General features: G+C 40.7%; 1 protein-coding gene across 2 annotated transcripts in view; it reads right to left on the minus strand.

Annotated features, from left to right (window-relative positions):
• The window catches only part of Rgs7bp (regulator of G-protein signaling 7 binding protein), a 94,998-nt gene that overhangs the window by 23,521 nt on the left and 50,054 nt on the right, over positions 1–21,423 (minus strand). For both annotated transcript variants that reach the window (XM_087618026.1, NM_001012347.1), the window contains 1 exon segment: positions 6,279–6,409. In XM_087618026.1, the coding sequence (XP_087474152.1) occupies positions 6,279–6,409 (131 nt within the window).

Below are 21,423 nucleotides of genomic sequence, written 5' to 3' on the forward strand. Positions count from 1 at the left end.
CATACTCTTAACTCTTGAAATGACCTTGTATGCCCCCTTTCTCTAAAGAGTAAACTTATACTCTGATGACTCCATACAATAAAAAAAAATCAGTGATATATATATATATATGTATATATATATATATATCAGTATGTGGCCCTCAGGTAGAGCTAGGGGCTGCACAGGCTACATGTGCAGACTGCTGTAAAAGATTCTGTGTCAGTATTCAGTCTCAGCCCGACATTCGCAGGAGGCTCTTGTCTAAAGCTGAAGAAGAGTCTGATGCCCAACTTCCAGCATCTACACAGAGGGGAAAGAAAAGAGCTCACCTAAAGATTATGAAAAATAAATTCCTATCATAACATGAAAAGAATGAAACTAAGTAGAAGTTCTGAGTAGGAAGATAGTATGAGTTCTGTAGAGAGTCCCCTGGGGACTCTGGAAACGACCTGATTTCTAAGAGAGACAGACAGAGGTGGGGTGGGGAGGAGAGGAGATAAGGAGAGGAGATTAGTGCGGTTGGAGTATATCACACAGTGGTAGAATGTTTGCATAGCTTATGAAGGCCCTGGCTTCAATACCTAGTGCTTGAAAGGAGGAGGAGGGCAATAGGGGAGCCTAGTGGGTGCTCTCTGTTGAGACCATTCCCTAGCCTGAGGCTATAATGAGGGTACCATGGTTTGGATAAACAATGTGTCTTGGAAAAGTCATCTGCCATCTTAGCTCTAAGGGTTAGATAAATAAAGGGTCCCTCCTTGCTGCTATGTGACATATATTAAGCTATATGTAAAATGTAATGCATATGTATCAGTCCTGGGAAAGAGGAGTGGCCTCTTGATCCTTTTCCTGTGACTTCTCAGACCTCGCCTAGACTCTGTCAGCACTGACACTCACTCCACTTTTTACTGCACGGCTCCTTCGGATCTAACCACACGTCTCCATACACATCTCAATTTGAAGTCCTAGTAGAACAGAGATGGCCACATATCTCTCCCACATTTCTTTCTTTTTAAAAGTAACAATGATATTTAAAAAATAAAAGTATGATTGGTTAGGAATACTTGTATGTTTATGATGTGGTAAAAAGGAGAAAATAATGACACAACGGAAGTCAGTTATGTTACAGAAGAAAAGAAAAATCAGAGGGGAAAAAGTCATTTAACATCAGTGTGTCACCTGAAAACGTCATTAGAGGTAGCAGTTTGGATGTACAGGTGCAAATGAGAGACTGGTCATGGGATCAGGTCCAGTTGTTCCATTCTGAAGATGTCCTCGACACTATTCTCCCACATTTCTTATCTCGTCTTTCCTCATTCTGCAGTAAGTTTTCTCAGGATTGTCGACCCTTCTTACTCTACTTTTATCATATTGATTCCAAGTTTCAGGAACATATCAGATGCCTTAGTGTTCCTAATTCTTCTCTTCAAGTTTAACACTCATGAACTATAGTTTGTGAAACAATTTTTTCTTCAATTAATTTCCAGCATCTATAGTCACTAGAGTCAAATATTCCTCTTCTTCTTAACCCATGGCACCAAGAAAGCCCACAGCAGACTTTATATGAATATTGTGTGTGACACCAGCTGACATTTTCTGTGTTATTTTAGTAGTGGGAATGTGACTTCATACACAATATAAACAAGACAGGAGTCCAAAATAGCAATGTAGAATTAACTCCTTGGGTTCCTCGCAGGGATTGATAGAGAGAAGAAATAGAAAGGACACATTATGCAGACATAGGACAGGAGATTTCAAAGTGTTTTTTTTTTTAATGGGATTATTCCATCCCTTATTTAAATGCTGGTAGTGTTTTATTTTGCACTCTAAAAATTTCCAGGAGTACATACTTTCATACATATGTTTCTAGTGTTGCAATTTCTCTGGTTTAATGACATTTTCCTTGGTGCCTAGTGACTTATCATTAACATAGAATTTAACCAAACATATTTCTGTTTTTTTTTTTTTAGAATAACTGGGGATTTCTCATAAAAAAAGAGAACACTTCCTATGATTGCCTTAACTCTACTGGTACCAAGTAGCTAGCTCTTGCCTGTGTGAATATGAGAGGGTTTTTTTCTTAGGAGGGTAAGAACACTGCATGTGTCACGTGATAAAGAATGTGCATCCTTTCAAAATGAGTAAACGTGAATGGGCTGCAGACTACAGTTATGAAATGCACTCAATTCATTAACAGCACCCAGTACTCTGTATTTTATTTTATTCTTTGTATCTTTGGGTCTTTTTGTCTATGTAGCCTTATCCTGGAACTCACTCTGTGGACCAGGCTGGCCTTGAACTCACAGAGATCTGCCTGCCTCTGCCTCCTGAGTGCTGGGATTAAAGGCATGGGCCACCACTACTATCCAGTCTCCTCTGTATTTTAAAAGGATTCAATTCTAAGTAATAATGACTTTAGAGTAATTAAAGATCCAAGAGGAGATCTAACCTCACATATAACAAAAATCAAAGACCCTCTCTGGTGTCTTTTAGGAGTCATGCATAGAAGATGAGGCATTAGAACAGAGCACGTGGGCTGCTTTGCTGGGTTGTTTCCTATTTTCTTTCTGGGTCTAGTTTATTTTAAAAGCGATGATTTCCAGCTCCATGATTTTTGTCTTCAGACAACATGGCTTCATTCTTCATGAGTGATCAGAGCATTATTGTCTATACAAGCACCATTTTCATTACCCGTTCACTGACTGTTGGGCACCTAAGCCGCTTCTATATCCTGGTTATTCTGATCAGCATGATGGAATCTCATTGCAGTTTCACTTTGTGTTTTCTTGATTGTTTATGATATCGAACAATTTTTCATATATTCGGCCCCTCCTCCAAGGCCTTGCTATGTAGACAGGATGACCTTGACCTTGCTGTAACCTTCTGCTTCGGCCTCCTAAACACTTATGCCACTATTTGTTTCGTTATTTTATTGTTTGAGAATTTCTCATATATGTTCCCTTCCTACCAATTCCCCCTCTATTCTTGACCGTGACCTTCCCCTTACAGTCTCATGAGATCTTCTATTAAGGCTCAGGAAGTCTACCGCATGCTGCCAGCATGTACCTTGATGGAGTGCTATCTGCTGGAGCATGGGTAGCCTCTCAGAGGCCACAGCCCTGAATATAACTGACCTGCTCTCTCTTAGCAGTCTTCAGTCAACAATAATATCTAGAACTGGAATCCATGAGCTCTTCTTCCTTTCATTCAGGGACTTGGGCTGGCTTGATATTCTGCAGGTCTTGTGCATATAGTCACGCCATTGTGAGTTGCTTCCCTACCTCCATTGTGTGGGCTCTGAAAGCTAACTCAGGTACCCACTGAGCTATCCTGCTGCCAGCCTCTACCTGTAAATTTTAAAATAAGCTTGTTTACATCCACAGATAACCTTGCTGAGAGTTTGATAAAAATTTCATTGAACGTAAGGATCAATTTAGGTGTTCTTTGATTTCTTCCATTTTCTAATTTCAGCCACAGATCCTGGTAAGGTTTTTAGATGCAATAAATGTACAAATAAACATAATTAACGATAATTAATTGCACCACATTTTAAATTTTGTTGTCTATGTGTTCATGGCTACTATATAGAAATACTGCTTTTGTATTCTTTGGCCCTGCTGAACACAGACATTATTTTAGTGGACTCCTTGGAACTTAGGAAATATTCTTTTTTTCTTAACAGCATGATGGCTACAGGTGCTAGAAGTTTCAGTGCTGTCTGAAATTAGAATGGTGAGTGGCTGGTGCTTGTAAGAGGATTGCTATGAGTTCCAAGATAATTCTAGCCACTATTTATTTATTTATTTATTTATTTATTTATTTATTTATTTATTTATTTAATCATACATTAATTCATTCTTTCATTCATTCATTTGAAGTTCTCTGAATAGAACCTAAGGTCTAGGCAAGAGCTCAGCCACTGAGTTATACCCTCAGTCTCTCTCTCTATAATATATATATAGTATGTGTATACTATATATATATATATATATATATATATATAAATAAAGAAAAAGTCAGAAAGAGAAGCTACACAGACTGACAATAGACAGGATGCGATGACTCGCCTTTTCTCCTTTCTGGACAATACATGCAAGGGAACAACCTGAGTGAGAGATCCTATTTAATTAAAGAAAAGGGAAGAGTTTCCTTTCAAAAGTGAATTGTGGGGCTGAGCATGCACCCCACTGTTAGAGTGCTCATCCAGTATATACAGAGCCCTGAACTGGAGCCCCATCATCACATAAACAGGTGGCCGTGTGCCTCAGTAACCGAAGTGCTTGTAGAGTTGGGGGCAGGAGAATCAGAAGCTCATGGTATTTCTAAGCTACAGAGGAGCTGAAGGCCAGTCTGGGTTAGAGGCTATCCTACCTAAAAATGAAAGTCAATTATGAAAGGCTATAAACAAGGACTAAAAACAGGAGTGGGAGCCCATACAAGTGCAGCCAAAGCAGATACGGAAAACAAGACCATCTATACCCAGATGTAGTGGATTGAATACAAATGCTCACATAGGTTCATATACTTGATTGGGTTGTCATGTGGGAGGGAATATTACTATTTGAAAGGACTAGGAAGTGTGGCCTTGTTGGAAGAAGTTTGCCAACTGGGGGAGGGCTTGGAGGTTTTACAAGTCCATGCCAGACCCAGTGTCTCTTTCTCTCTCTGGCTACAGATCAGGATGCAGCTCTCCTCCAGCACCATGCCTGCTATGTCTGCTGCTATGTTCCTTGTCATGAGGATATCGGATGAACTCTCTAACACGGAAAGCAAGGTCACAATTATATGCTTTCTTTACAAGAGTTGCTTTGGCCATGATGTCTCCTCATAGCAACAGATCAGTGACTAAGACACTTACGTACCCAAACAATGCAAAGAATGAATACATTGCCCTGCATGTGTATGTGTGTGAAACCTGTTATCTTGCCGTGTGTTAGTACTCATTCCTTAGACAAGGCATCAGGAGTGCCATGATTTGTCCAAATCTACCCTCTCTTATTAACCATAGAAAAGAACAGGATAATCCCTGAAAGATAAGCCTTTAGAAGGATGAAGGAAAAATAATACTCAAGTATTGAGAAAAATACTATCCTGTCTTGGGAACATTGCAGAAAAACTCTTTGTTTTTAGTCCTTTTGTATGCATATATAGACATAAATGCATATGCAAAATTTGATTTTCACAACTAAATTATCACCTCATTTTGTTGTCCTCAAACAGCAATACTCATTTGGTTTCAAATCTTTAATTGCTTTGCTGTCTCCCCCACCCAGTTTACTGAACTTCCTTATCTTCAAATTGAAATCATCGCCATAGCTCACTTCTTATCTGTTCTACGTTCCCATTTTCCTGACTCAAAGTACGGAACACTCACACTCAGGGGGTTTCCAAGGAATTCTTCTTTGATGAAGTGAAAAGAAAACAAGTCAAATGCTTTAGCAATGGGAGCCAAGCAGCCTTCCCCTCTGTTTCCTCCTACCATGCTGTGTGTAGACTGGCTGGATGGAATGGAGTTCATTCCTAGCTTGATGGACAGGCCTTGATTGCTTAGGCCAGTCAGTGGCATTCCAGCCCTCTGTGACTCAACACAGAAGGCATTCCTGTTAGAGCGAAGCCCAGATCTTTGGTTTTATAATTGGAGGGAGTTTCCCCTCCGTTATGAGTCAAATGGTGTCTATAGATGATGACCAGGGCTGTGGTAGTCAGTTTGCTAATGCAGGGGAAGGAAACATGAGAGGGTAGTCGATGCCTCAGAGACAGCCCCTCTGAGACTGGGAGTCATAAGTCCGATCAAGCCACGCTGAAGCTGTAGCTACCAGATACTTACTTCCACTGCTGAAGTCACTACGTTCCATTTATAGTTGAAGGCGGGGAGTGAGACTCGCCACTGCTCCCGCCTCCCTATAATCCACTGGGTTCCCTCCTGTTTGGAAGTCACTGGGATACAGTATGCAATTTACCTCCTTACAGCACTTCATTTAGAGAATCTGGGCTCTCGGAGAACATTTACTACTCTACTAAGATCTTTGCTTATCTTCGCAGCCTTTCTAGAGTCTAGTGAAAGTCACATTCACAAGGCAGTGAAACCGTACATTGAAGGACAGTCTCTACCAGGTTCCAACCCTCACGTGTTTAGGCAGCAGTGACGCGGGCTTTCTTTATCGATTCACATAGCCTGCCTTTTGGAAGATTTAAATTCCTTCTGCCTGTGCGCCTGGGCCTGTACATGGACTCTCTTGGCACAAGGTCAGCTTTGTTTACTCTTGCTCTGTGTTCCCGGCCTCCTATTGGTTGTGTACCTTTTCGATGGAACTGAAGAGACCCCAGCAGACAGATGGACTTCAGCATCTCCGTTGTGTACATCTCCAGGCAACACTGCAGCTGGATGTAAAGCCGGCAGATTTCGGGATGGATCTCACCATCTTCCGGGCTACAACAGAGCGAGAGAGCAAAGCGCAAAGCTGTAGGATTCGGTTATCAGCCGTTTGTCTCGGCCTCTCAGAAGAGAAAATGCTCAAGAAAAATTCCTTCAAGCCTGGAGTCTGAAATACAGGGTTTCATGCTTTCAAGCAAGTAACCAGCCTGATGGTTCTTACATAAGTGTGCTTCTGAGTAACAGCTCTCACCCCCCTTGCCTTGGCAGCGGTTTCTGCTGGGAGCTTAGAATCATAAACGCTTGAAGTAATTGAGAAAATATCAGACATTTTCAATTTAGCCGTAGGAAGAAATTTCCAAAATACACTTAAGGCATAATAATCTCCTAGCTTCAAAGAGGGATCGAAAACCCCTGTTTCTAGACAGACTAACATGGTCTATTCAATTAACATTTAGAAGTCACCTTTAATATCAGGGCCCCAGCCTACTATGATTAGAGAGCCAATTTTCAAATTGCTTTTTTTTAAAATCGTGGGTTTTTTTGGTTTTAATCTAAGATATATTATTTTATTGTTTGCTGTGGCTAATTTATGAAAGCCTGAATGTTTTTAATGATAAAAATAAATATTTTATGAAAAAAGAGAAAAGTAATAAAGTTACAGTAGCTAATGCTGGGCAATGCAAGTCTACATGGATTTATGTTTGAAATTATAACCTAAGGTCTGGAGCTTCTCTTTTTAAAATTCATATGTAAATATGATAAAAACATGGAGAGGTCATTTTTGGTTTCTGAAGGAGAGAATTCATATGTGGATAAAATAAAACTATTTCATGTGAAACCAGAATAGCATGTTTTGGATGACATGAACTGAAAGCATAAGTTTACAGATCAATTTGAAGTTTATAAAAAAGCTTGAAGGTGAATTCTGTTAATTCCTAATGATTTATCTTTATTTCTGTCTTTGCTCATTTAAAATGGAATGAAATCTAATTAAATACTGTAGCATTTAGGCTCCATTTCTCTGTAATGTGGGCCAGTGGCAAACTTTAAGGGTAGTTATCGGATTAAAAAAATAGTCACTTTGTTTTTAAGTTTTTTAAAAAAAATCTTACATACCAAGAACTCGACAGTGAAAATTAGTCTTCATTTTCAATACTATTTCATTGGCGAACGAGAGTTTATCTAACCATATGGCTTACATAACTCAGAAAATGCAAAAAAATCTCAGCCTCCATACCGTGACGCCTGCACAGTTATCCTGGGTCTTTCAGGGTCAGATAGAACAAACCGCATCCCAGAACTGCTGTGCAAAACGTGGCTTTATCTGGAAGTTAAAAAACACCATCTTGCTCCTGTTTCGTTTGCCTCACATGGAGCCAGCCTTAGACCAATGTCTGAAGCAAGTGAACTCCCACAGAAACCTTAGGAACCTTCCACCTTCAACTTACAGAAGTTTCCCTCACCCCACACTACCCCCCCCCCACACACACAGAGAGAGAGAGAGAGAGAGAGAGAGAGAGTTTTATATTGCCTTTAGTCTTTAGAAATTTCTCTGTGTCCCATTTCTTAATGGTGCTGCCAAGTTCTGAAGAAAGACCTCGATTAAACATTCCCCAAATAACAGAAAAAAAGTTGGAATTATAGATTCCAATTATAGTAGAATAAGATGGTGTGGCATCCATCTTATTCTAAAGGCAAGGCAGAAGGAGAACATTCAGAGACAAACAGATCTTTTTTTTTTAAATGTTGTTTAACCATCTTGATCACGGTTGCCTATTTTTATCTATTTATGATATTGTTCACGGTGGCTCATACGCAGATCTAAGAAAAACAGGGAAAGAAACAAACCTTATGGTAACTCTGTCACATGTTGTTCACATTTATGACAGAGACAACTGGCCAACACAATGTCACTCCAAGTCATAGGGTCTTATATTTAAAGGAGCAAAAACGTGCCTGGGGGGTTATTTCCAGAAACACTACTATATTACAAATCTTTTGAACTAGCACATTTTATTATTTTGCAACTAGAAAGAAAAACACTGTGTTGTCTGAGGAAAGGCCAGGATGTTTAAATCAAATTGTTTCCAAAGGGATCATCTGACAGTGTCTCAAATTCAGGAAGGCTTTCTAGAGATTGGGATCATTTTGTGCCCTTCACAAATACTATGGGAGGGAGTTGAGCAAGTCTGGCAAAAAACAATCTGCCTGATAAAATTCATCCTCGTTAAAACTTGACTGTGAATATCCATGTTAAGAAGCATACAAATCCTTCATGTATTATCGTTTTATATCTCAGAGAACATCCTAAAAAGCCATAGAAAAGCTAAGACTCAGTTGTGTTTCTGTTCTGCGGTGCCCAGAGCAGAGTGCATTAGCCTCTGGGCATGAGCCATTTTTCCCTTCCATTTTAGAGCCTTTAAGCACATGGCTATTGCTTTTCCTGGGAATGCACAAAAAGACACATCGTTCAGTGGTTACAATGCGGCTAGTATTGCAAACAGTAAATTAAACACAGTATCAACAACTAAATAGGGTCTTAGGTAGCCCAGGCTACCCTCAGACTCTTGGTAGCTAAAGCTGGCCTTGAACTCTTTAGGTTCTGCTTCTGCCTCCCTGGTCCAGGGATGACAGGCAAGCACCAGAACAACATCTCACTTCCTGGGAAGCATGAAATACACTTAGGTTATTTGCATAGCAAACAAAAGTTGAATTATGGGAGAAGGACTTGAAATAAAAAGAATAAATAATAATAAACATAGGCCAACAGAGGAAAGCAAAAACCCAAATGAACAAACAAACAAAAACCCAATTCATACACTTGAAAATGCTTTAGGATAAATGACAAGAACTAAGGAAACACTGACATTAAGATAAAAGGAGACCCGAGGACTCCCCATGAGTTACTTTGTAACTTTTCGATGTTACTCTTGCTCCCTCCAAAGGACTCACTTCCTGAAATCAAAGTTTCCATCACAAGAGTCACCCCTCTGGCGATGCTTATATAATTCATGCAAAGAAACTTTATGAGTTAATGAATATATTGTAATATTTTTTTCCATAGTGACTTCAAGCCAAGAGACAAACTGACGATTTTGATTAATTGGAAGGCCTCAACGTTTATAGAGAAAAAACCCTAAGAATCAGTTCCAAGAAGATATCAAGAACTCCAATTTTGAAGCTCAAGTTAAACCCAGAACCATTTAAAAGAAATCCCAAATTATAACTGCTTTCAACCAACTCCTAAGTTCACCCACGAAAGCTTGAGTGGTCCAACTGCATGAGGACTTGAAAGCAGGTACCACTCAAGGCATCTTTTGAAATGGAAACTCTCAACTGTGAAGGCCCTTGCCTTGTAAATAAAAGCAATAGGATGAGGGCCTCCTGGAAGGACTGAAAGGAAAACCATTCTGATAACCCCAAAGGCGGTGAGCAGCAACAAGACAGAGACTCTGGCGTACTGTCAGTAGGAGTTAAAAAAATGGCCCAAGCCCTTTGGAGGAAACTGACAACCTCTTATAAAACTGAATATACATTAATTCCATGACCTGGTAGTTTCATTCCTAAGTATTTGCCCAAGACTGACAAAAACAATGATGGATAGATCCATACAAGAATGCTTGCTGGATTTACTTGGAAGAACCCCAAACTGGAAATAGCCTAATTGTCTATCAAGTGGAAAAGAGCTAAAGGATATAGTATATTTCTAAAAGGTATCATTAAACTCAACAATCAAAAGTAGCTAACTCCTTGTGCTCAAAACATGAGTGTATCTTAGAAATATGATCTTGACAGAAAATCCTTACCGGGAAAAAGCAAAGCAAATCTCCATTCACCTGAAGATGGAGAAGGGAAAGAAAGAGGTGATGAAGTATCCTAAAGTGATCCTAAAATGATGGCTGAAGGCCAGAGCAGGCTGAGACTCCACATCTCTAGGGTGAGTGAGATGGTGTTCATGTTCGACAAAATCCGCCGAATGGCACACTGAATATTAGTGTATTTACTGTATGCACTCAGTACTTTCACACGGACCTGGGTGGCTCCAGGAATTCATGACTTACTTAGGAGTAAAGTTGGCCGATGTTTGCAATTCCAGAAAAGCTGTATGAGTTGTTGGCTGGACAGAGGGATGAACCGGCAGTTAGGTGTACGATGAAGCAATATATACAGAATAAGACGTTAGTTGTGGGCTCTAGTTTGTGGGTAGGTACTTACTCTGCCCAAATAGTCAATGGTGTAAATGGGACCAAATAACTGGGAAGCATGACAGCTGCTGAGGTCAAGGTCAGGAGTTACGCTGGGCATTTGTGTGAGGATGCACATCTTGGCCCTAAACTTATCTGCTCCTTTTTGCTGACGTTACTAGACGTTGGTGGTCTCTGCAATCATTAATAACTTTTGAAAAAATGAGCGACATGTTTGTTGCCTTGGTAGTGTGTCCCTCATAAAAGGAATTGCTCACGGAAGTGAAGGCACAGGGACAACCACAGGAAAAAGAGCTGGAGTCAGAAAACAGACATCTAGAATTTTTTTTTTTTTATCTTAGGAAAACCACTTTGAGTTCTCAGAGACTGGTATCCTCTCTGTGAAATAGAAGAGCAATGGAGGAAAACCACTCAAGGTCACTGCAAGGATCCAGTGAGACTCCGGGTGGGCAAACAAGAATGAACGGTTGTCAGAAGCCAGCTGCAATCCATCTTACATCAAAGTTGTGCTTACTTAACTGTGTCTGTCACAGAATAGTCCTTGTTTCCGTGCAGTTCCCATAATAGGCTTTGGTTAAGGGAATGTACCGTTCAACTGAGGAACCATGGGGTGAGAAGGTGACCCACCAACGACTATTCAGCCTGTCACAGATTTTAGTGAGGACAGATAAACACTCGGGTGTCACCTTGCACAGATGGGAAGCAGAACTTCCACCAGAGCGAAGATAGCCTTTTGGAATTAATTCTGCTTTTGATTATCAAGCCAAATGGCAGAAAATGTCGCAGGAAACCGAGTGGGACCAGAGAAGAGGGGTGGAACTCTTTGACAATGAAGGAGAACGCTCTTCAGGATATCACTCCCAAATATCTGCTTCGATTTTTCAAGGATGGATTGTGCATTCATTTTAAAGCAACTTTAACCCTAACCATGGCTTAGTGATGGCTATTTCTCAAGATGCTCCCCTAAGTCTATATCATCAAAAGCTAGATAGTGAAATCATAAGAGAACAGTGTATGATCTAGTAATTATTTTAGGTTTCAAATTCTTGAAGGTCAGAAACACAGAAGAGAAGCCAGAGACCTATCCAGTGACTGTGTCACTTTATACACAATAGAGGCCCCCATAAAAGAGAGAAATCCAAGTTATCCAGGAGGCCAGAGACAAGGAAATTTCCCACAAGCTCACAAGCTTCCTCCTGAGAATTCTTTTTTTTTCTTCTTCTTTTCTTTTTTTCCGGAGCTGGGGACTGAACCCAGGGCCTTGCGCTTGCTAGGCAACCGCTCTACCACTGAGCCAAATCCCCAAACCCCCTCTTGAGAATTCTTATGGACCTGTGCATTAGGTGGAAACCTGTACTTTGCTCACAGAGTCTTTGCAGGTTTGGTGCCCCCAGGAACCTTTGCAAAAGCAACTGAAGCATCATCTCCTCTCTCACTTCACAGCATGTTATTACATGGGACCATATGGCTGGCTCTGTGACTTCCTCCGCAGTGAGCTGAGCCTGGATCAAGCTCTGCCCCGAAGCGCTTAAAGTCAGTCATAAATGAGACTTGACTTTTAAAGGCAAGAGGGAACTCGGTGTGCAATCGCGTTATGGGAGCAACTTGGTATCCTTTATGTAAAACACCGGGGCTCTGAGGGGCTGTTCGCTGTGTAGCTTCAGCCCAGTCTCGCCTTCTTGTTGCCTCTGCTTTTGCCAGAATCTTGGCTGTTTCTTCATGATACTTTGGAGAACTCATGAGGAACTAATGAGTAGCATTACCACGAGTCTTGTTATTTTTATTTTTCCATTTTAAAAGTGAAAGCTCTATTTAAAACAAGTAGCCATCACTGTTCTGACATTATAATACCTATGCTGAGATAAAGTTAAAATATTACTATCGAATTGTACCTTATCTCTTACTTTCCATAAGTGCTACTTTCATGGTAGGAATGAGAAAGTTGGGGATAGGTGTAGACACTGTCAAGCAGTAGTTCTCAACCTTCCCAATGCTACGACCTTTTAATACAGTTTCTCATGTTGTGGTGGCTGGCACAACCATGAAATCATTTTATTGCTATGTCATAAGCTTGATTTTGCTATTGTTATGAAGTGTAGTGTAAATATACAATACATAGGGTATCTGATATGTGACTCCAAGGGTCGCGACCCATACACTATTATAGTGCTTCTTCTGGGCCTCCGGGGGATTTCTCCAGACCTGAGAGGTTGGGGGAGTTCACTGGCTACACACCCTGGCTTCTGGTTCTTGTTATAGGAGTGTCTGTCCTGAGACTCAGGCTCACAGGCTTACTCTGATGCTCACAAGACATTCTTTAGTCCTCAAAATAAAATGTGTTTCTTATTCTGTGTTGGCTGCTTTCCCTCCCCTATACCCTTTTTGGCTTGGAAGTTTCTTGGCCTCTCCATTTTTCCCCTCTGAGTTTCTTAGCATTTTCCCTTTATGGTCTCTGGCAAGGAATTATATGGAGTCTGAAAATAGCTTTGTAGATCCTGGTCTTGCTAGGTCTTACAATTCTTACAGCTAGCAGATGCTTGTGGCTGAGGGAATCTGATTTTATGCTCTTAAGGCTGTGGGAGTGGAGAGAGCACCTTAGATTACATGATGAGAACATAGGCCTTTCTTATTGAATATAGAATATAAAAACATAAATCAATATAGTCAGAATTGATTTATTTTTTTAAACCTACCCTTATAAAGAATATATAAATGTATGTATATATAGAGATATGTGCATAAATGTGAATACATATTTACTGATCTAACTATAAAATAATATATTTATAGAACTTCATAAATATGTGTATATATCCACATATAGATAGGTATATATGTGTGCATTTTTAAATTTATATATACATATTGGTATAGATGCAAATATTTTATATATAAGTGTGATTTCTTACAGTTAGGGTAGTTTTAAAGGTTTATACTTGTGTGTTTATATGTTGCCTTAAAAACAGATTTAAGTTAAAGAAGCATTATATAGTTCCACATTATAATCCACAAACTATTTTTGGATATGAAATTAAGATCTTCCAACTCAGAGGCTGACTGTTTCCTCCTGATTTCAATAATATTCACGCTGATACCAATAGTCAACATTCTGTGCATCTCTCTGGAAACAATCACTCTCATTAAATGCCATTATATGCCAACTCTGACCCCATCTTTGCAGCATACAATTAATTTCTACCTTAGTCCACCAGGATTTTAGAACTAGGCGTATTAAACTGTGGAGGGTTGCCTGACAGTGTGCAGGCCTCTAAGCCGGTGCTTAGTGAAGCTATGGAATTCATCAGTATTGCCCAGAACAATGAAAAGTTTTCATCTGAACTCTGACAACTGGGGGGAGCAAGCTTAACCTAGTCTGTTAATGCTGAAGAGAGCTTAAGGCAAAACAAAGCAAATAATTTTCTATCTTATTCAACTGTGACATCACAAAACGACAGTCAACACTTTCATAATTAATTGTGCATCGTCAGGGAAGAACTACTTAGCAAGTCTTTTTGGTCGTCCATTCTCATGGCCTTGTTGCCCGTGAGAGATTTTACCTAGAGTGCTGGTTGAAAGGTGTGAAGGACGTTAAGAGTCCGAAACACGTATCACACAAGGATCGAAGTACCATTTTCTAGACTCCCTAAAGGATGAAACCAGAAAAGCCCATCCTAAAGGGCTTAGGACGAGCATAGAAAAGAAGACTCTGCTTTTCACATTTAATGATAGCAGCCTATACTTTTGGTTTCTGCTCCGTGCCAGAGTTCTTGCTTTAATTTCTATAAAGAATGCAGAGAAAACTCAGTGAGGGTTTTCTGTTTTGTTTTTTGCATTTTTTATTTCCGTTACACATTCTACCCAGCACTGAGACGTCTTTCAGCACTGTACTCAGTAAGATTTTGTGCTGATGAGTCAGTGAGGTGGCTAAGTGGTTAAATGTTCTTGCCGCCAAACCTGCTAACCCGAGTTCCATCCCAGGGACCTACAGAGCGGAAGAAGACAATAGACAACTACAGCATCTTCTGACCTCTGCACACAATCCTCTCACACAATATACATGCACTCGATAAATAAATGCAATAAAATATTCCGTGGCATCACCGTGCCTTTGTGAAGGCATGCAATGTTAACTTACTTTTTTTTTTTTTTGCATAACCGTCAAAAGATGACATTTTATGCCCAATATGGAAATGTGCATTTCTGGATAGATGTGAGAGCTATTTTGTGTAACAATGTAAATTTCTTATGCAAATACAAGATGCTGGTATTTGTATATGTGGAAAATATATTCCACTGTGAGCGTCTTCATTGGATCATAAAGGCCCAGAAGCTTACCTCAAGGGTCTGTAACCCATTGTCTGCTACAGCACAGACTTCACAGAAACACCTCTCAGATAGCTTACCAAGGTAGCAGCTAGGTGCAATACGGAGTCACCTGTCAGTCTGATGCCATCACCAACTCACTTCTATCATTGCAGATTGGTTTTTCACTGTGTACTCTTCTTCATTTTCTTAAAAAAATTGGAATTTGTATGGAGGTCAGTTTTAAAGAATGGTCTAGCATCCACAAGGCTTAGGTTAGATCCCTTGCCCTATGTACAGCCATGCACAGTCCATTTTCGTAGGAGGAAGAGAAAAAGATTTTTTTTCACCAGTTTCAGAGTTTTCTGAGGTTTGATTTTCCTTATCTGTCATGCGGGGATAACCACGCCTTCTTGGTAGTGTGGCAAATGGGATTGTGCTTGGAATGCTCGGCAGACAATCAACTCCCGGAACACTCACTTGTGAAACTTCCAAAAACCGAAGTGGGTCTAGGTATAGAGACTATGCATTCTGTTCTGTTCCAGGCTGACTAGAAACTTGTTTTGCTTATACAGCCCTGCTCGACCTCCTGCTTCCGAATCCACAGTAGACGCTCAGCTGGTGTAGACAGTCATTAGGTAGAAGCAGACTTTGAAGTTAACGTTTCTTCTTTTTTTTTCAAGGCTAATGTTGGGTGGTAAAAAAAAAAAAAAGAGAGCGCTGTAGCTACCATCAGCTTCAAGATCCAGAGGGTAGGTGAGAAATAGTTTATAGTGCGCTGTGCTGCTGGGGCACCATGTTCGGAAGAGCTGTGCCAAGGGCATTTGCTCTTCATAACTTCTCATTTTATGATGGGTTTATTAAGATGTATCCCCATTGCAAGTCGACAGCCATCTGTGAGAGACACACTTCCAGAAGAGCTCAGTAAATAGAAATAGTGGAGTCAAATTTCCTAGGCAAAAAACGGCTTTCCTTGATATGAAATAAAACTGGAGATCTAGAAATGGTAATCATTTAAGGATGTATAAAAATTTCACAACAATCTGTGCTTTCCCAATAAATTATGAATCATGCCAAAGTAATTATTTAAAAGCTTCAAAGGCTCTTGAGCTAAATCACGAATCTGAATGGTGAAATAAGCCGTATAATTGAGGGATAGCAAAGTAAAACCTGATCTTAGTCTAAGAAGAAAAAGAAACAATGTTTATCACTTAATGAAGAAGTAGCTACTTTAAAGGAAAACAACAAAGATCGTTTGAAGCTGAATGCCTGTCTTTAGCAGCTCTGTAAATAGAGCTAAGGGCCATACATCCATGATGGTTACAAACTGACTGTCGCATTGGGTTCCCCACAAGGAGGAACAGGGCAAGTATAGAACGGCATGTGGACTGTACTCCCAGTACTTGGAGGTCAGACCCTGCACAATAGCCTGATGCCGTCACTCAGCCTCTCACTTTAAAACAACCCTTTCAGTTTCATCCATTTTAACTTTGAAGGTGGAAGAGGAGGGAATGAGCTCATTTGACTAGTGATGGTTGCTCCACCCAGGTGTCAGTGTGGGTGTTCTGATACCCTGTGGGTGGCGTGCAGGGTTGATAGCTCTTCCAGGTAGAAATGGAGGCCAGACAGACACACAAAGGAGAAACAGGTAGGCATGTTTAGAACCACAGAGCTCGAGGCTCTGTCCGCATCAGAGTAAGTATCTCCATGAGAGACACCAAGGAATATTTCAGGCTCGTCTTTGCAATTCCCAACATTCTATTTAGTTTCAAAGTAAACACATTTGGAAGAAAGAATGTATCGGCTGGCTAAGTGTCCACGGATAGACCCACAGAAAAGGGGCAGGAGAGGAGAAAGGAAGGCAGAGTTGATCAGCAAGCTTGTAAGGGCAGCGGGAAGTGGGCAACACTCATGAAACCACTAGACCCAAAAACCCAGGAACAATTTAAAAAAAAAAAAAAAGGACAATTTCAAACCTGAAAACTGTCCATCACAAATAGAAACTCTTCAAAAGGGAAGCACATTGTTAGGACATCTGCATCTTTAAAATAACAAAACTACTATTGTGAAAGAAAGTAACAGTAACACGAATGCAGGAGAGGGGTTCTGGTCCATTGCAGTCCATCATGGCTCTTGGGGAAGAGGTAACAAGAGAAAGCCTACTTTCCAGCCTCTACAGGAAACCCAAGTGGTCTGGAGTACTTCAAATATCTCAGCAGCCCCGTCATATCTGTTTTATAACTTTATGGAATAATGGAATCCCGCATGGGACCTATGGGATCTCGCAAATCAAAATGAACAAGGGGAGAATTCCCAGCAGGCAATTCTGCCCATTAGCTTAGCTATCCTTACGTTTGTATTACAGGCTCTCTTTTACTTCATAATGGATTCAAGTAACATTTGGTGGGTTTCCCATCACTTGTTCTGAAGCCCTTTTAAGAGTTCATGAAAATTATCATTACTCAAGGCCTTTTTATTTGATGATAGGGTGTGTCTAGACCCTCTTCTAAGACAAATAGGTTTTTTTTTTCTGCAGCATTTATAGAAGCTTGAAATCCTTCCTTCCTTGATTCGACATCATTTTACTGCCAGCAAATTTTCAACTAACTAGCTACATCGCAGAGTGTGACACACGATTTCCCTTTCTTTCCCAAGGATAAAATGTAATACTCCGTAGACATCTCTGCCAACAGTTAGCTCAGGAACAGAGATAGTTCTTCACCCAGACAGACAGAGGGCCATGAGGAGGTAGCTAGTGGCGAATGTTTAGGGCAGTGTCTACAGTGGGGAAAGGCATTGCTTTTGATTTTCAATGCACTGTACCTTGTGCAAGCTCATTAGCGCTCAGCCTGTAAAACAAAACAAAAATCAAAAAGTGGGTGTGTTTCTCTGATGAAAGACTTAGGATTGGACCCTGTTTTATTAGGTTTTGGTGATCTCTTCGGTATTAGCAAAACACAATGCAATGTTTCCTGAGAATTTACTACAATTCAGACATTGTCTTAAGGTCTCAGGTCCCCTTGGCTCCCCTGTTGAGTCTATGAAGTGGCAGCTATTCTTAGTCTCCATGTATAGTGAGGCTTAAGAGGTGACTTGGTGAGGGCCACCTGAGAGGTAAATGCAGAGACAAGATTGAATCCCATGTGTGTGCTTTTAGCTCCTGCATGATATCACCAGGACAGGTACATAGGAAGAGACTGTCCTTATATGCTTGTTTTTGGAATTACCCAGAGCTACTGACAGCATGCTTTAGGAAAAATACTGAACTAGAAAGAAAACAATTATTTCTTTCAACCTTATCCTTATTAAATCCCTAAACAGTTCGTTGCAAAAGTCAGCTTTACTCCAAGTTGCTCTAGTTCTCCATAGTAATATTTTCTGCTCACATGTGTGACAGAAGAGGCCCACCAGGCTAATTCAAGATTGGGAGATATTACCAAGGAGATTGGGGTGCCTCACTCTGCAGAAATCTCCCCAGTCTAAGCAGAGCCATGAGAAAGAGAAAAGGACACAATGAGATGAGGAAGAGAAGGCTCTGCACACTGGCATACAAAAGCATTGAAGGGGAAAGAAAGCAGCCTTGCTGCAGCTGTTTCAAGGAAGGGATGCAGCATAATTGTTCCTTCCTTACCACTCTGCTAGGAATGTGGGGATTCTCAGTACACGAAGAGCAAGGTGTACTGAAAATGATTTGCAAAGCATCACAGAAGCAACAAGCGAAACAAATATACTAAGGACAGCATAGACACGCTGTGGCGACTGGAGCAGTCGGGTTTGTAGAGTGAGGATTTTTCACATGTTAGAGAAACAGTATCCAAGCTTTATGTTCCACTGGGCCCTATCAAAAAATATAAACACTCACTTCTAACATACACACTAGATTGTTAGTCATGTTATGTTTCAAACACACAAAGATAGAACTTTAGAAATGAATATGAAATGTGATGTTTTACTATTTCCTACCAGATCGTCTTGTCCATGTCCCTTTGAAGTTCAAAGGCTTTGGCTGGAGGCTCTCGAACCTGAGTGAGCATCTAATCATCAGAAGTGTTTATCAAGCCATTGAGCACTAGGTCCTCTTCCTGGGTTTTGGGGTGGAGATTGATTATTTAATCTCTATTAAAGTCCCAGTTTATTTAGAAGCCATATTTGGAGACGCTTTGGGTTAACTTATTATAACCATACCCTTGGTGGACACATTAAACTGAAATGCTAGATAGGATTAAAGTGAGAATTCCATGGTATATGTGCACACATACACGTGTCCTTTCAGATGTACATGTGTGTGTTCATGTGAAAGCTAGGGGTCTACATTGGTTATTTTTCTCTATCACACTATACCTTACCTTTCTGAAACAGAATCTCTCACTGAACATGGAGCTCATGATTCTGCTAAGCTACCTAGTTCTAGGAATCTACCTATCTCTGTTTTTTAATGGTGGACTGGAGTTCCAGGCACCATGCACCCTTAAGCCTCTGTGTGTGTGTGTGTGTGTGTGTGTGTCAGTGTTCATCCTGCAGATCTAAACTCAGGTCCTCAGGTTTGCATGCAAGCATTTTACTACTAATGAGTCCTCTCCACAGTGTTTTTTTTTTAATTAATATAAAATTAAAGTCACAGTAAAATAGGCTGTGTGATTTTCCTGGTAGGGCAATAGTATGAGATTAATGTTCTTATACAAGTGATTTTATTTATATTTATTAGAACGCAAATGTGTCAGATCATGATGCATGAGATACGCAAACTGCTTCCAATATATCTCTGCCCATCCAGTTCTCTAAAAGGGCATCTTTTCATATTGGGGTGGGGATGGGGATGAGATTGGGGGGCGGGGGATGGTTTTCATCATTTTCAATTGACAAATTATTTCTTTTTATAATCGGAAGTATATGCTTGATTTGTATAAATAACCAGTGACTGCAGGTGTATCCTAGTGAGCAAATGGCAGTCAACAAACAAGCAAACAAACAAAGAACCCAGTGCTTTACAGGCTCTCAGTGCTTTACATAATTACTTGGGCAGAGCTTGTTTTGCCTGTTCTCATCTCATCCATGAGACCCTTTCTCCCTCTTCCTCCTAGTTTCTTCCATTACTCCTCTTTCCTCCTGTGGCCTCTGCCATTCCGTCCTGTTCTTTTATTCCCTACTTATTAATGTTAGGAAATCAGTTTGGGATCCAATGTGGCAGTGGGGTTATTTATACTTAAAAGGGGATTACGGAGGATTAGAAGGCACCAGGCTACCGAGGGGAGGAAGCTGCGATGTCAACATGCAGTGGCAAAGTTGGTATTTAAAGCAGACGACCCTAGAGACCCAATGTACAACACAGACCCTTCGCTCAGCAGAGGATCCTATGAACACGCAGGTGCCTTCCTATTTAACACGGGGAGAGAAAAAAGCTTTCAGATGCCATTCGGAACACACATTACAGAAATCTTAGAAGTTGCTTCACATCCACACCTCAGCTCAAATTTAAGCAGATGGAGGACTATGGGAGGCTCCAGGACCACAGTAATAAGACTTCCCACAAGACAAGCACTGCTGAGAAGCCAAGAGTTTCTTGGCAGATTATGGCAGGCCCCCTGGAGACTGTGCACTCAGACAGCAAGTCTTACGTGTTTTGCACTTCTAGCTTTTACGGAGAAACTTTTATCCTAATTAAAAAATAAAACGTCTTGCTTTAAAAGTTTTGCTCTTGCCTTTTTTCCTTGAAGGCATGTCAAAATTATCGTAGTCTGAACTGACGTCATGCTGCCCATCTAAGAGAAAAATGCAGCAAGATCCACTTGACAAATGAGTACAGGTAACGTGAAGAGCCGTGGTGGCGAGATGACTGTAAAGTGTCAGCATCCTTGGCAAGGGCGAGAACCACAAAAAAAATGGAGGCAATCTGCCTCCTGCTTGAAACGAATCATTTGCAGGGGTGTTCATTTGGAAGCAACTGGGAAAGGCAGAGGGCACACAAAGGCTCACTCCGGCTCATACTATGAAAATTCCAGACATGCACATAGCCGGTGTGGCCACAGCTGATAGAAAAGCTGAGGATTTCAGACCTCAGTGTCAGCTGGGGCTTGCAGTTTCCTTGAAAAGGTGCAAAGATAGCTGCCGTCTGGCCCGTTTTCAAAGCAAAACTCCTGGCTGCATTTTCTGCACCCGCTGCTAGGAACACTTGTACCAGGGTTGAGAAACACCATTCAGCAGAGAGTAGCAGGGAATTTGGAAAAGATGTTCCATGCAGGAAGTGAAGGAGACAATAGCAAGAAACCTTGCCAACAATACACAGAACAGGGAATAGATCTGTAGGAGGAAGCCTGACTACATTGTTATCAGTGGGGGTTTGCATGGGTTGGCGGCTGGCCCTACAGGGAAGTATCTTGCAAAATGTAGTCCATTCTGTTCTAAGAATTTAGAGTTCTTATTAAATTTTAAATTATATACATTTTGTGGTGTGTGCTTGAGTGTGTGCCTCTGTGTGTGTGTGTATGTGTGTGTGTGTGTGTGTGTGTGTGTTTATGTGTGTGTGTGTGTCATTATGTGTAGGGTGAAAGGACATGTTTGGAG

The sequence above is a fragment of the Rattus norvegicus genome, chromosome 2 (assembly GCF_021556685.1).
Source record: "Rattus norvegicus strain SHRSP/BbbUtx chromosome 2, alternate assembly SHRSP_T2T, whole genome shotgun sequence".
In the NCBI taxonomy this organism is placed as follows: domain Eukaryota; kingdom Metazoa; phylum Chordata; class Mammalia; order Rodentia; family Muridae; genus Rattus; species Rattus norvegicus.